The 12,982-nt window shown below is 37.9% G+C and overlaps 4 protein-coding genes and 1 long non-coding RNA gene across 6 annotated transcripts in view; 2 read left to right on the forward strand and 3 right to left on the reverse strand.

Annotated features, from left to right (window-relative positions):
• LOC104788731 (protein phosphatase 2C 32-like) overlaps nt 1-2,190 on the forward strand; it is a 4,672-nt gene extending 2,482 nt beyond the window's left edge. The window contains exons 3-6 of the mRNA XM_010514514.1: nt 6-1,286; nt 1,365-1,478; nt 1,561-1,825; nt 1,932-2,190. Coding sequence (XP_010512816.1) covers nt 6-1,286; nt 1,365-1,478; nt 1,561-1,825; nt 1,932-2,083 — 1,812 coding nt within the window. The 3' untranslated portion in view covers nt 2,084-2,190. The remainder of the gene's footprint in view (nt 1-5; nt 1,287-1,364; nt 1,479-1,560; nt 1,826-1,931) is intronic.
• Nucleotides 3,888-5,015, reverse strand: LOC104784614. Its single transcript, XR_767265.1, has 2 exons — nt 4,899-5,015; nt 3,888-4,184 (listed from the first exon to the last, which is right to left on the reverse strand). It is a non-coding gene; the product is annotated as an uncharacterized LOC104784614 (long non-coding RNA).
• On the forward strand, nt 5,712-9,617 carry LOC104784616. Its single transcript, XM_010509653.2, has 14 exons — nt 5,712-6,246; nt 6,332-6,643; nt 6,744-6,923; nt 7,005-7,140; nt 7,281-7,609; nt 7,896-8,025; nt 8,131-8,262; nt 8,372-8,416; nt 8,527-8,606; nt 8,679-8,775; nt 8,870-8,959; nt 9,080-9,133; nt 9,234-9,299; nt 9,407-9,617. The coding sequence occupies exons 1-14, from the start codon at nt 5,861-5,863 to the stop codon at nt 9,557-9,559; spliced, it is 2,190 nt and encodes a 729-aa protein (XP_010507955.1). The 5' UTR covers nt 5,712-5,860; the 3' UTR covers nt 9,560-9,617.
• Nucleotides 9,578-11,349, reverse strand: LOC104784615 (probable plastid-lipid-associated protein 10, chloroplastic). Its single transcript, XM_010509652.2, has 8 exons — nt 11,032-11,349; nt 10,823-10,942; nt 10,592-10,726; nt 10,398-10,493; nt 10,241-10,321; nt 10,070-10,156; nt 9,920-9,981; nt 9,578-9,837 (listed from the first exon to the last, which is right to left on the reverse strand). Exons 1-8 carry the CDS (start codon nt 11,188-11,190, stop codon nt 9,720-9,722), a joined length of 858 nt encoding a protein of 285 aa, XP_010507954.1. The 5' UTR covers nt 11,191-11,349; the 3' UTR covers nt 9,578-9,719.
• The window catches only part of LOC104784617 (transcription factor 25-like), a 4,222-nt gene continuing 2,773 nt past the window's right edge, over nt 11,534-12,982 (reverse strand). The window contains exons 4-5 of one of the 2 annotated variants that reach the window (XM_010509654.2): nt 12,077-12,969; nt 11,534-11,978 (exon numbers count right to left, since the gene is read on the reverse strand). In XM_010509654.2, the coding sequence (XP_010507956.1) occupies nt 11,714-11,978; nt 12,077-12,969 (1,158 nt within the window). In that variant the 3' untranslated portion in view covers nt 11,534-11,713. The remainder of the gene's footprint in view (nt 11,979-12,076; nt 12,970-12,982) is intronic. The other variant, XM_019245602.1, reaches the window with a different exon arrangement.

Genomic DNA, 12,982 nt, shown 5'->3' on the forward strand with positions numbered 1-12,982 from the left:
TTGGAACGGACGGTAAGTTACATGGTGAAGACCCTGAAAATTGTTTAGAGAGCAACCGTAACTTGCAATGGGCTCATGGGAAAGCTGGAGAAGACAGGGTTCATGTTGTGCTTTCGGAGGAACAAGGATGGCTCTTTATTGGGATTTATGATGGGTTTAGTGGACCGGATGCTCCAGATTTCGTGATGAGCCATCTTTATAAAGCTATCGACAAGGAATTGGAAGGTCTTCTTTGGGATTATGAAGAGCCATCTGTAGATAATCAATTGCAGCCAGACCAGGAACAACCTCCTTCTACAGAAGAGTACTTGAGTGATCCAGAAACTATCAGTGAGCGGCATTCAAAGTCAGTAGTGGCAGGAAGTGACGAGGTTATGACTGATAATAACACTAGCCTTGGAAATGCCGACACTCCCATTGCTGTTGATGGTCCACCTGGAAATTTAGCAGGTCCTGGCAAGAAAAGCACTAGACTTTACGAGCTACTTCAGTTGGAACGGTGGGAAGGAGAAGAAATCGGGCATAAAGATTCTTGTGGAGGGAGTGTGGCGCTAAACGATATGACTAATCAGGTAGAACATCCATCTACTTCTGGTGGAGGAGCTGGAAATGATCCGTGTACCACCGACCGTAGTGTTCTTGATGGGATTCCAGCCTCGGGACAAAGCCATGGGACTAAAAAATCACAGATAAGCTCAAAGATAAGAAGAATGTATCAAAAACAACAGAAGTCTTTGCGGAAAAAGCTGTTTCCTTGGAATTATGATTGGCACAGGGAAGAAGGGACTTGCGTTGAAGAGAAGATAGTGGAGTCGTCGGGACCGATTAGGAGACGCTGGTCAGGAACTGTAGACCATGATGCTGTGCTAAGAGCAATGGCTAGAGCACTAGAAAATACTGAAGAGGCTTACATGGAAATGGTAGAGAAGTCTCTTGACATAAACCCAGAGCTTGCACTAATGGGTTCATGCGTTCTTGTAATGCTGATGAAGGATCAAGATGTTTATGTGATGAACGTTGGGGATAGTCGGGCTATCTTAGCCCAAGAAAGGCTCCATGATCGTCACTCTAATCCCGGTTTTGGGAATGATGAGGGTATCGGGCATAAGAGTAGGTCCCGAGAATCACTTGTGCGTATGGAACTGGATAGAATATCAGAGGAATCACCAATACACAATCAAACAACTCCGATCAGTGTCTCAAACAAAAACAGAGATGTGACTTCGTATCGGTTAAAGATGAGAGCCGTTCAACTGTCAAGTGACCATAGCACAAGTGTGGAAGAGGTATATATATCTCTGACAATTTATCTGGTTAGTAGTGAAAGTGCAAGACTTTGGCTAAGTTTCTTTTATCTGTTTCAGGAAATTACGCGGATCAAATCTGAACATCCGGAAGATGACCAGTCCATACTGAAAGATAGAGTCAAAGGCCAACTAAAAGTCACTCGAGCTTTCGGTGCTGGGTTTCTCAAAAAGGTAGAAAACAAAGCTGCAAACAAACAAACTTTCAAAACCACACACATTAATTAGACTAATAATTCACTTTATGTTGTTGCAGCCGAATTTTAATGAAGCGTTGCTTGAGATGTTCCGGGTAGAGTACATTGGAACAGACCCGTACATCACCTGCGAACCGTGTACAGTCCATCACAGACTGACTTCAAGCGATCGTTTCATGGTGTTATCATCGGATGGATTGTATGAATACTTCAGCAACGAAGAGGTCGTTGCTCACGTGACTTGGTTCATCGAAAACGTTCCTGAAGGAGATCCTGCTCAATACCTCATTGCAGAGCTTCTCTCTCGCGCTGCCACCAAGAACGGTACAGTTTAAAAGTTCGATGATAAAAGTTTTTTTTTTTTGTTGTTGTTAAGCTTAACTAAGCAGCCGGTTGTTAATGTATGAAACCATCAACAAAATTGTGGCAGGGATGGAGTTTCATGATCTGTTGGATATTCCACAAGGAGATAGAAGGAAGTACCATGATGATGTCTCGGTCATGGTTGTATCACTTGAAGGAAGGATTTGGCGATCTTCTGGACAATATTATCCAGAGAGAAAACAAAAATTCAATAGATGAATTAACCAAAAAACACAAATTTTTTAGGGTTTCTCTTAATTGTTTGTCAAACAATCTTTCGATTTCCAGAAGTAAAAAAAAGAAAAGGAAAAGGCCTAATTTCTCTACTTCCGATTCCAAAATTAAAACTGTTCTGTTTACATTTATCCAAGCAACATGAATTCATCTTTAAAGATATATAAGTTTATTAGGAAAAAATAGGCATTAGTGATAAAATCAAATAAAGACAATACATATTGACATAATTCAGATAATTCAACAAGTATCTGAGGTCCTCAAGTGGTGCGTTCAATTACTTTCTTCTGAAAGATAGAAAGGCCACCATAGTAGTATTACACTTGAACAAATTCTATCTTTCCTTCTTTAGTTTTGGTGGTACGCTTAAACCCTTTTGAGAGGTATATATGCCTGATCTCTCTTATTGTTTAAGAATATGAAAATGATCTCTCTCTCTCTCTCTCTCTCTCTCTCTCTCTCTAATCAGAAGAACATCAATTAAGAAGCATGTAACCACATATGCAAGGTCTCTTAATTACTTGGAAATTGTAAATATCAATCGTCTTGAACAGCAATATCATATATAGCAGCATATATGGAAGCATGAAGAAATTACAGATTAACAAACGATCTAATAACTGGGGCGTGATGTCGAGGAGGAGAGTCTTATGGCGGTAGATATTAAAGAACCAGACGTTATGGAAGCCTCATTGTGACCCTCAGCCCTGAAAAAACCAGGAAATTTAGGGCTCGGGATGGCAGCTGTATCATTAACAAGCATCAATAACACCGACGACATAGTTGGTCTGTCCTCTGCATTTTGCTGAACACACAAGAGACCAACTTCTAGGCATCTTCGGACTTGTTGTTTCTGAAATGATGATGATGAGTCTCGTATGGTTTGATCAACAGTATCAACAGCACAGTGTACATAAAGAGAATCTGGTTGATTTAGAGAGAGCTAGAGAAGAATTAAATCGAAACGAAGGGGTCACGCTTGAAGAAAGCAGTTGTTTTTTTGGCCATAGAGCTTGAAGAAATCACCAATTAACGGCAGTGAAAAAGGAAAGAGACGTTGAAGCTTTAGAATTTACTAAATTCAATTTTGGGTTGTTTTCAGTTTCATCTATCTCGGTTAACCCGACCCGTTTGCCCCGATGAACCCGGCGTTGTTAATTCTCACATTTATTATTATGCCCAAGAATAAAATGGTGATTTTAGTTAAATTAAACCAAAATGAATTAAATTGAGCCCACATATTGGATTTAAACCGAACCGGTTTAGTTTACAACATGATAAATATGCGTATAGTTTTTTCTTCTCACAAGTGTAATTGAACCCCAACATGACATCCTTATTTGTTACTTTTATACTTTTCATTTTTTTTTTTTAGTAAAATCAAAATAAGTGGCCCATAATAATATTTGGTTTCTTCTAATTTTCCATTTTTTTTGCTGTTGTTATACTGTTTTTTTCTTCTTTTTTTTTTCTTTTTTATAAATGGTTTACTTTTTCTGTATATTTTGCAATCTCTTTAAATTTTAATCTTTAATCCATTTTTTCACCTTGTTTATTGTTTTGTTTCATGTAATTTACTTACTTGTTAACTTCAATATAAATGAAGAAAAAAAAATTGTGATATAATTTTGTATAGAGAGAACTAGCAATCTTGAAAGTCTTTGGAAGAAACCACTTTGCATCGGATATGCTAACTAAATCTGTATAGTTCCAAGAATTATAAATGTGGAATTCCACAAACTCAAAAAAAAAAAATGTACATTTATTACTATATCATACTAAAGCGTACTATTTTCCAAAATCAATCATTTATTTACTTTAATTGTGATTGAAATAATTTAGACATATAATTATTTTAAAGTAAATTAATATAAAAACTTTTTGATTATATGGTCTTAAAGTGGTTTGCAGTAATGACATGTGCAAACTTTTCCTTTCGGCGTAGTCACACATGTGCCGTACAGATAACTCTCCACCCCTCTGTTATAGCAACCTCGCTGACATAATGAAGCGCCGTTAGGTTTATTACAAGTCCCAGGCGGCACTCTAGTTGTATCTCTCTTCTCACATGCACCCATTGATATTCCTTAAAGAAAGAAAACACAACATATTTTTTGTTAAATGGTATATTTCTGTTTTTGTAATATATTGCTAGAACAAACTTAAATTGTATATTTAAAATTTGCAAATATAAGGTTTGGGTTTGCTCAATTTCTACTTTTAAAAATTAAATATCATTTACAATATTTAGAAAATACATCTTTTCTTGTAAAATAAAGTTTTCAAGTGCAAACTTAAGCAATAAATGACATTATTGTATGTCTGGCATATACACAATTAGCTAATGAAATCATGCATATGTTAAATATGCTTAAAGATATTAGTAAATAACTAAATATACAAGAGAAATTGCATTCTATAACTAAATTTTTTTCAATAATTCAGTCAGTAACTATTCTAACTATGTAAAGGTGATATAGTGTCTATTTTCTATTATAATTACAATATTAGCCCTCTCTTATTACTGACTATAATAATTAAAAATATATTTTGAGTTTTGGTTATCACACTAATTCACCCAATATACAGCTTTTTTTTTTTTTGTGCACCTAAAGAAGGATCAAAACATTGGCTTGATTTCCTTCTGTCGAAAGGAAATAATAATCGCTTAGTATACAATCAGATTCGATCATTTGGGGAATTTGTCATCACCTCCCGTAAATATGCAATAGTTATATCTTATAAATTCAAACACAAATAATATATGGACAATATTTCATATGTCATAATGTATACATACCTGTAAAAAACAACAACAAGAGCATCACACGAGTGATGAAACCAGCGACATACGCAACACTACTACTTGTTCTTTTATTCATCTTTTTTCTTTGTTTACTTTTGATTTATATTTTGTTCTTCTCCTTTTTTTATGAGAATGTCTGTAACACAGTTATCAAGTATATATAGAAGAAATGGTTTATTTCTAGAAATAGAAAGAAATAAATGTATTCCATAAAATAATCCTATACAAATGTTAAAAATAGTTTTTTCAAAAGTAAAAAATTGCTACACCAATTATATAATAGAAGAAAGGGTCAATTTTCTAAAAATAAAAATAAATAAATGTAGACCATAAAATAATCCTATAAAAGTGGTAAAAATTAGTTGTTGTTTTTTTTTTTTAATAAGTAAAATTTACTGCACCTGAGTCCTGAGACCATATTTTTTGGGGTACTCTCACAATTGGGTCCCAAAATCCCAATTAAAAACCGAGGGAGAAAACAAAAATTCAATAGATGAATTAACCAAAAAAAAAAACACAAATATTTAGGGTTTCTATTAATTGTTTTTCAAACAATCTTTCAATTTCCAGAAGTAAAAAAAAAGAAAAGAAAAAGGCCTAATTTCTCTACTTCCGATTCCAAAATCAAAACTGTTCTATTTACATTTATCCAAGCAATGAAACAGGTAAAAAAAACTAGATCCTCTATATGAGCCAGAAGATTTTGACCTTTGACCTTTGACCTTTCGTCGTCCGCCACGTGTGTGGGCCCATAAAACATCTGATCGGTTCAAGGCGCGGCCGCGTCTGAGTCGTTTTGAACCGTTAATTCACGATTTCGTCTTTATTCGTTTTTCCATGGCGGAGCTAATCAAAATCCAATTTCTCCGATCTTCTTCTTCTTCTTCAATGGTCACGAGTCTTCTTCTGCAGATGCGTTCTGAATCTTTCGTTTCACCTAAAGATTCAGATCCGATATGTTATCTCTTCGAAACCTCACTACTAGCTTCGTCGCTCTTCCGTCTCGATCTAAGCCGTCGTCGCCATCTCTGCGTCGTCGTTTAGTTCGTTGCCGACTTAGAGAAGCGGCGGCGACTTTTGCGCCTCTTGATGTAGTCTCCGGAGAGTCGGAACCAGCTTTCGGTAGCTTAACTGAGCTTCGAAAGGTGGAAGAAGAGGAGGAGTTTTCACCGGCGGAAGACGATGAAAATCGCGAAGAGGAAGAGGAGGGGATTTCGAGTATTCATGTTCCTCGTGAGAAGTACATCAATGTCTCCAAGTCTGATCTCGTTAATGGTATTGTAAACACGCTCCTCGATTCTCAAGACGGAGGAGACGCTGATATCTTCCTCCTCCTTTCCTCGTAAGCTTGATTCTGAATATTGCATTGAAGTTTTCTTATTGGATTTTATCATTAAGCTGTTTTTTGGGAACTCTTTACTCTTTAGGTGTTTAGACTCTATCCTTCACGCGGAGCATAAGAGGATTTTAGAGCAAATGAGAGCTGATTTTGTCGCTACTCAATCCCTGGAGGAGGTAAAGACTGGTGATGACTCATCCAGTGACGACGAAAGCTTTACTTCAGGCGGAGAAGTTGAATCAGAGTCAGAGGACGAACTTAACTCGAATGCCAAGAGATCTGAACCTAAGAGTGTTAATGGATATGATGGTTTATCATTCCCTTTGGCTGATGGGTTTGACATTTGGAACTTTTTAATTTCCTCTGCCGGCAAACATGCAAAGAAACGTTCTGCTGAAAGGTATTATTATCTGCTTGGCTAACTCTGTACTTTCATTTGATACAAGATTTTGAGAGTGTTTTGAATTTCTGAATATAGCTTTGAGAATATTCAAATGCAGTGTAATGGCTGCAACTCAGTTCCAGCGTTCTTTCATTCAGCTTCTTGACAGTGCTGGCTTTGAAGAGCTTTCAGCAAGGGATTTGGCATTGACTTCGGCTCTGAATACGGATTACCTTCTTACTTTACCTGTATACGTTGATTGGAAGAAGGCGTCAGAGTCCAATGCTATTGTTTTCAGGTAAATGTAATATCGTTTTTGAGGCGTTGCTATATAGTTCTGTATGGAGAATCTGCTTATGAATTCCCATCTTCATTACAGGCGTGGATACGCAACTGAGAAGGAGAAGGGTTTGTTACTTGTGGAGAAGCTAGACTATATCCAGTCTAAAGTTCTACAAGTAATCTTCTCCACTATTGCAAAGCCCCTGAGAAAAGTTGGAAGATTGATAAACAAGGTCTGACTCCTATTTACTGAGGCAAATATTATGTTATATTGCATTCTTGCATATGTGCAGTTTTATTATATCAAAAACATTTGAGCGTTAGCTAGATATTAAATTTGAATAAACATTTTTTCTTCCAATTTCATGAACAGGCGTTAAGTGAGGCTTCTCAAACTCAAGAAATTCAAGATTTATCAGAGAGAATGAAAGTTTGGCTCAAGGAGCTATCCGTTTTTAAGGAATCATATTTCGACCAAACGTCTGATAGTTTCTTGAAAGAAGGGTTCCGTCCAGATTCAGTCCTCCCCATACGCTTAGCAGCACAAAGGGCGGTCAGTCGATATGAGGGGCTTCTGACACCTGTTGGTCCTCGTGCAAAGCTCTTCAGAAAGTTGCTCGGATGGATTGGTTTCATTTCTCCTGCTTATGAAACACCATCTCAGCTAGCTAATGATAGTAATGCATCTGAACCTTATTTAAGGTGCGTGCCGTTTTTTTTTTCAGTCATCTTTGCCACTGAATTGTGTTTTGGTCTCTATTTGGTGAGTGTGAAGAATCTCTATGCCAATATATGTTAATGCCCGAATGAACCTGCATATATGTTCACTTAGTATAAACAAGTCTGAAAGTTCCTAGATGTGTTTGTATCACTTGTTTGATTATGTGTTGATCTATTAAATCAAGCAAAAATTCCTTGCATCATTTTTATCCTATATCTTAGACATGATCAGAAATGTGAGCTGAGCAGTAGATTACTCTTCTCGCAGGCCGATATTCTTATCAAGGATGACACTGGATGATATATGGAAACCTGCTTCAAAAAAAGCTTGTGGAAATGATATTTGGAAACGAATGAAAACTTGGATTTCCATTCTTTTATCACCGTCAACTCTGCAGGTATTCGTTTTTTGCGCAAATAATAGCATGTGATACAGTCTGTAGTGCACTGTCAAATTTCCTCAATGAATGAATCACTGTTTATCTTTGCTCTTTGGTGAACAGGAGCCTGCGTTTGAAGAACTAATTTTGCTTTACACGAAGGATGCGAGTGAAAAAGATGATAAGAGTAAAGATGAAACACGATCATCATTACAATTAGAGATATTTGAAAAAATTCCAATTCCAGATTTACCTGTAAGAATATTACATCTACATCATGAGTGTCTTCTCATGTCTCTTTTTCTGCCAATGAACTTTTCCCTGTAGTTTTCACCACTGTTTTTTCTTTCACTGTTGTATGCAGGTAATATTCCCTCACAAGAAGCTTTACTTTCGCGTCATAGATACAGTAAGTGTGGTTGCAGTACAGACTCATTCTTGTTGATACAGTAAGTGTGGTTGCAGTAATGACTCATTCTTGTTGATCTTATTGTTGTTTTTCTTTGTATCTTTTATTAGGTACGTCTAGATATCGCAAGTATTTTGGGACTTACGGCATACTTTGTAAACTACAAGTTTGAGAACATCTCATCATCCCCGTATGTCTCTTATCCTCGTCCCTTTATCCACTAACAAAAACAAAGAGTCAAGATTAGTCATTTGCTACACAGGTCAGCACTATTTCTTGATGTGATTGCCGTCACTGCTCTGGTAATTTATGCAACACGTGTGGTTTTGGGTTACAAGCAGACATGGGACAGATATCAAGTGAGTTGACGCTCAAATTCATACTCTCTTTACTACTGTGGGTTATAGAGTTCTGATGTTGGAATTTCTTCTTGCATTTGATCTACTTCTTCAGTTGTTAGTAAACAAGACGCTTTATGAGAAAACCTTAGCCAGTGGCTTTGGCTCTGTGCATTTCCTTTTGGATGCCTCGGAGCAGCAACAGGCAAGATCTCCTTCATTCCTCCCTTCTTATTCCATTCGAAATATGCATGAGTGATCCATACTGAAAAATGTTTTACTTCTGACTTATGCTTTTGTTCTCCAAATTACTCACTATCTGCAGTACAAGGAGGCAATACTGACTTATGCAATTATTCTTCAAGCGGGAAAGAATCAGGTTAGACATAACCATCCACTTTTTGTCTTAATGTCATGCCTCATTCTCGGATAGTTCAAGATTTTCCACAGATGCTCATGAATCAACACTTTGCCTGCAGAATATGTCTTACCAAGGAGTTCGAGATAGATGCGAGAGATTCATGTACGACACTTTCAAAATAAAGGTCTGTAGAATATACTTGAACTCTTATGACAATACTACTACAACTGCCACCTCTTATATATAACAACATTACTACAACTTGTAGCTAACTCACTAAACCACTTGCAGGTTGAGATGCGAGTAGAAAAGGCTATAAGCACGTTGGTAAGACTTGGTCTAGTAACAGAGACACTGGTCGATAGCAACACCAAGCTACACGCCGTTTCTTGTCCTCAGGCTTATATTTCTCTTAAAGAACTGTGGAACAGTCTGCTTGGTTAAATGTATTCCGAGTTCGAATGAAGCCAGAAACAATTTTGCTATATAGATCTTCAGTAAATCCCGAATAGGTTGTACATAACATAAACAGAATCTACTAACATAAGGTTCTTCTTCTCTTTATGATATACAGTTAAAAAGCAGTACAGATTTGTCTTATTATTCACAGCTCAAGGGGTTGAGATTTTGTAAAGACAAATACTCCTCCTCCTCCTACAGAACGACCCAAGAGCATGTTGTTATCGAGATACGACAGGTAATACAATCCACCTACAGATCTCCTGCAATAGAAAAACACCTTTAGTATCCATAGTCATATCTTAGTACATGTGTTTCTGAAAATAAACGAAGTTCATTGTTTACCTTCCTGGGCTGGTTGCGGTTACTGGAATCTGAGCTTTGAAAGTACGGATAAACTGCAAAATCTGGAAAACCAGTAAAGAGTTATTAGCTTGGTCTCCCTCTATAATGAGTCTTGGTTTCCATGCATTGGTACTAGAAAGTGTGTTTCACCTGTAGGCTTAGAAATGAGCGTGGAAGTATTGCAGGTGCGATAAGACCTTGAAGCTGCTCATTGATGTTAATGTTTCTAACACTAATCTGCAAAACTTCCGTGTTACTGAATTCGGATTGTTTCTGGCTAATCACATACTGTAAGCTTAGAAAGGCAGACTATCAACTGACCTCTTCAAACTGAAGGTAGATGTTTCGACTAGAGACCTTGTCGAATTTTGCAGTAACAACAAGTGTTGCACCTTCTTGGTCCTGCGACGGATTCATTTACATAAGCTGTCTGGAAAAGTTATATAGAAAGGGTTACACAAGTAGAGAAGCTAAAAACCTCCAACAAGCTTGGAAGACTCCACTGAACAACATTCCGAATGATCCCACCGTCTGATTGATCTTTGCACTCGAACTTCTGGTAGATCTGCCCCACCTGATCAAAACTCACAAAGGAATTAAAACCGAAACAAAACTAAAGTATCTCTCTGCTTTGTCTGATCAAACATTATCATTAGTAGTATATAGAGTAACCTGAAAGAAAGGAAATCTTGAAGCAGCTTCAAAGAGAACAACAACATCAGGTGCAGATGTATATTGAAGCCTCCATGTTCCATCTAACTTCACTAAATCAGTTGCTTCACCGCCATTATAACCTTCCACAGTAACCTGAGAAGTTTCTACCAAAATCCAGAATCATTAAAAAAGACTTAACCTCCTCACTCATTATGATACAACAACAGCAAATTAACACAAAGACTGTACCAGAGCCTCCTCAATGATAGAACGTTGATCAGAAGTTGCGGTGAGTCCTCGTTGAGTGTCTTGAACAGCTCTCAGTAGATCGTGTTTCTTGTATTCTAAGTCAAGTTCAGTGTCGACGACCTGAGTTATTAATCATCGAAACATTTAACTCAAATAATTTGTTTTCAGAGAGCAAAAGAAAGAAGAGCAGAAACGTGCAGAGAACAAACCCTAGCCGTCGTCTGTCCAGAAGCTACAGCTACTCGACACGAAGATCTCTTCTTCTTACTTATAATGTTAAAGCCGCCAAAATGACTGATTCTATTTCTATAGACGCGAGACATTGAAATCGGAGGGCAAGAGAAGGTAGCTGACGCAATTCGATCCATTCTCCAACAACCACCACTCGTTAGATAAACTTATCCAAGATTTAAGACTGAAGCTTTACAAAAATCAGATTTTTTTTTGTTCTTTTTAATTTCTCACAAGAAAAACAAAACAAAGAGCGAACCAAAAAAAAAAAAAGAATTCAGGCGATTACTTCGAAGATAAGCTATTCGAGGATTGGTGAGTAATTACGAACTCCCAAGTTTCAAGTTTAAAGATAAAAAATAACGCATCGCGCGAAATCGACATTTTAATACGTGGCCGTGTTTTGACCTGAAACAGAACCGGTTCAACCTAAACCGAGCCTTTGAGCAAATTGAAAGCTGTCGATGATTCAGTAACAAGAATTGAAAATGATTAAATCCGATTAAACCGAAAGTATCAAATCTCACAAGTAGCTCTAGCTCTAGCAAGTATAAAAACTAAACCATCAAAATGGCACTGTACAGCAAATGCAAGGGCCACATTTTTGTAAAATGTATTTGTAGCAGTTTTTCTTCTTTCTCCACTTAAAGAGCCATTTATTTAGCCGTTGTTGTCTGGTTGGTTGAGGGGATCATCGCCTTCATTTCCATAGTGAGCCCATGGAAGAATTGACTCCATCAACACAGCCAATGCATGCCTATTTGCCAGATCACGTGGAGGAGGCGGTGGTGCTTGCTGTTCACCTCCCCCTTCACCCATTTGATCTCCTCCCACCATTCTTGGATTAGCCACAAAGTTCTGCAAATTGTCTGGTGGGAGTGTCGGCATCGAATCAGAGAAATCATGGGTTGATAAATGAGAGTACCTGGAATGTATAAGTGATCAGCTTTAGCCATAAGGAAACCATATGTGATCAGTTCTAGCCATAAGGAAAGTTAGGAATGAGATTTGAAAAACACTTACTGGTTATTCTCAGCAGAGAAAGCTTCTTTCCTTACACAAAGCCAGCTCTCGGCTTCGGTTCCGTCTTGTTCCAGTGACTCAATTACTAGATCAGCAGCACTCCGAAGCAATTTTTGTACATCTGGAAGCCTCCATATAAGGTAGTTCCTCTCGACATATATGTTGATAAGGTGATCCAAGGACATTATCTTTGATTCACCTGACCGGAAGTAAGAATGCTTGAGTATCTTTGTCCAAACCTGATCTTTCAAAGGTACTTTGTCCACTAGTTTCCTGAGTACTGTCGGATGAAGCTTCAAAGCTTGTTTCATGAGATCCAACGAGCTAGACTTCGAAGTATCTATGTGAGTGGCTTCTGAGGAAGACGAGGACTCCATCTTCTCAAGAAAAACCCGGGCTATTGCAAGAGAATATGAGAAATTTGGGAAGAGCCACAATGAGTTGTCATTTCGGTACTCCTCAGAGAATTGCTCCAGCCACGCATACTCCTCTGCTCTCAAAGCAAAGTAATCCACGCAAAACAAAGCGCCCACTGGATCACTCGTGTCCAATGAAAGCAAGAATTTGCAGACCTCCAACGCTGATCTATGACAGCCACGCCTGTCCATGTTTCTCATGTGAGTGAAAAGCGTTTTGAAGAACAGCTTGTTTGTGTCGTGGTTAAAATCCAACCGGCAGTTACCCTGGAACGGCGTGAACATAGGGTGCCATGCCCGCTCCAATCCGTACAAACACTTGCCAATGGCATCTGCAGCCATATCATGCTCACCAACAAACTTAAAGTAGTCCGCCATAGTAATGAGCGACTCGATATGGTAAGGATGGTGTATAAGGACACTTGCAACACCATTCAAATCATGGATAGCCTGTGCAGCTTGAAATGCCCTCTGAGCCTGCTCATATGAA

The sequence above is a fragment of the Camelina sativa genome, chromosome 5 (assembly GCF_000633955.1).
Source record: "Camelina sativa cultivar DH55 chromosome 5, Cs, whole genome shotgun sequence".
NCBI lineage: Eukaryota > Viridiplantae > Streptophyta > Magnoliopsida > Brassicales > Brassicaceae > Camelina > Camelina sativa.

Excerpts from the sequence above, each read along its gene's own strand:
- LOC104784615 (XM_010509652.2), bottom strand. The coding sequence starts at position 11,190 with ATGGATCGAATTGCGTCAGCTACCTTCTCTTGCCCTCCGATTTCAATG. Across the intron at positions 10,943-11,031 it reads CTGGACAGACGACGGCTAGG|GTCGTCGACACTGAACTTGA; the intron begins GTTTGTTCTCTG and ends TTAATAACTCAG. Across the intron at positions 10,494-10,591 it reads CAAGATTTCCTTTCTTTCAG|GTGGGGCAGATCTACCAGAA; the intron begins GTTACTCTATAT and ends AGTTTTGATCAG.
- LOC104784616 (XM_010509653.2), top strand. The coding sequence starts at position 5,861 with ATGTTATCTCTTCGAAACCTCACTACTAGCTTCGTCGCTCTTCCGTCT. Across the intron at positions 6,924-7,004 it reads TCCAATGCTATTGTTTTCAG|GCGTGGATACGCAACTGAGA; the intron begins GTAAATGTAATA and ends TCTTCATTACAG. Across the intron at positions 8,263-8,371 it reads TTCCAATTCCAGATTTACCT|GTAATATTCCCTCACAAGAA; the intron begins GTAAGAATATTA and ends TGTTGTATGCAG.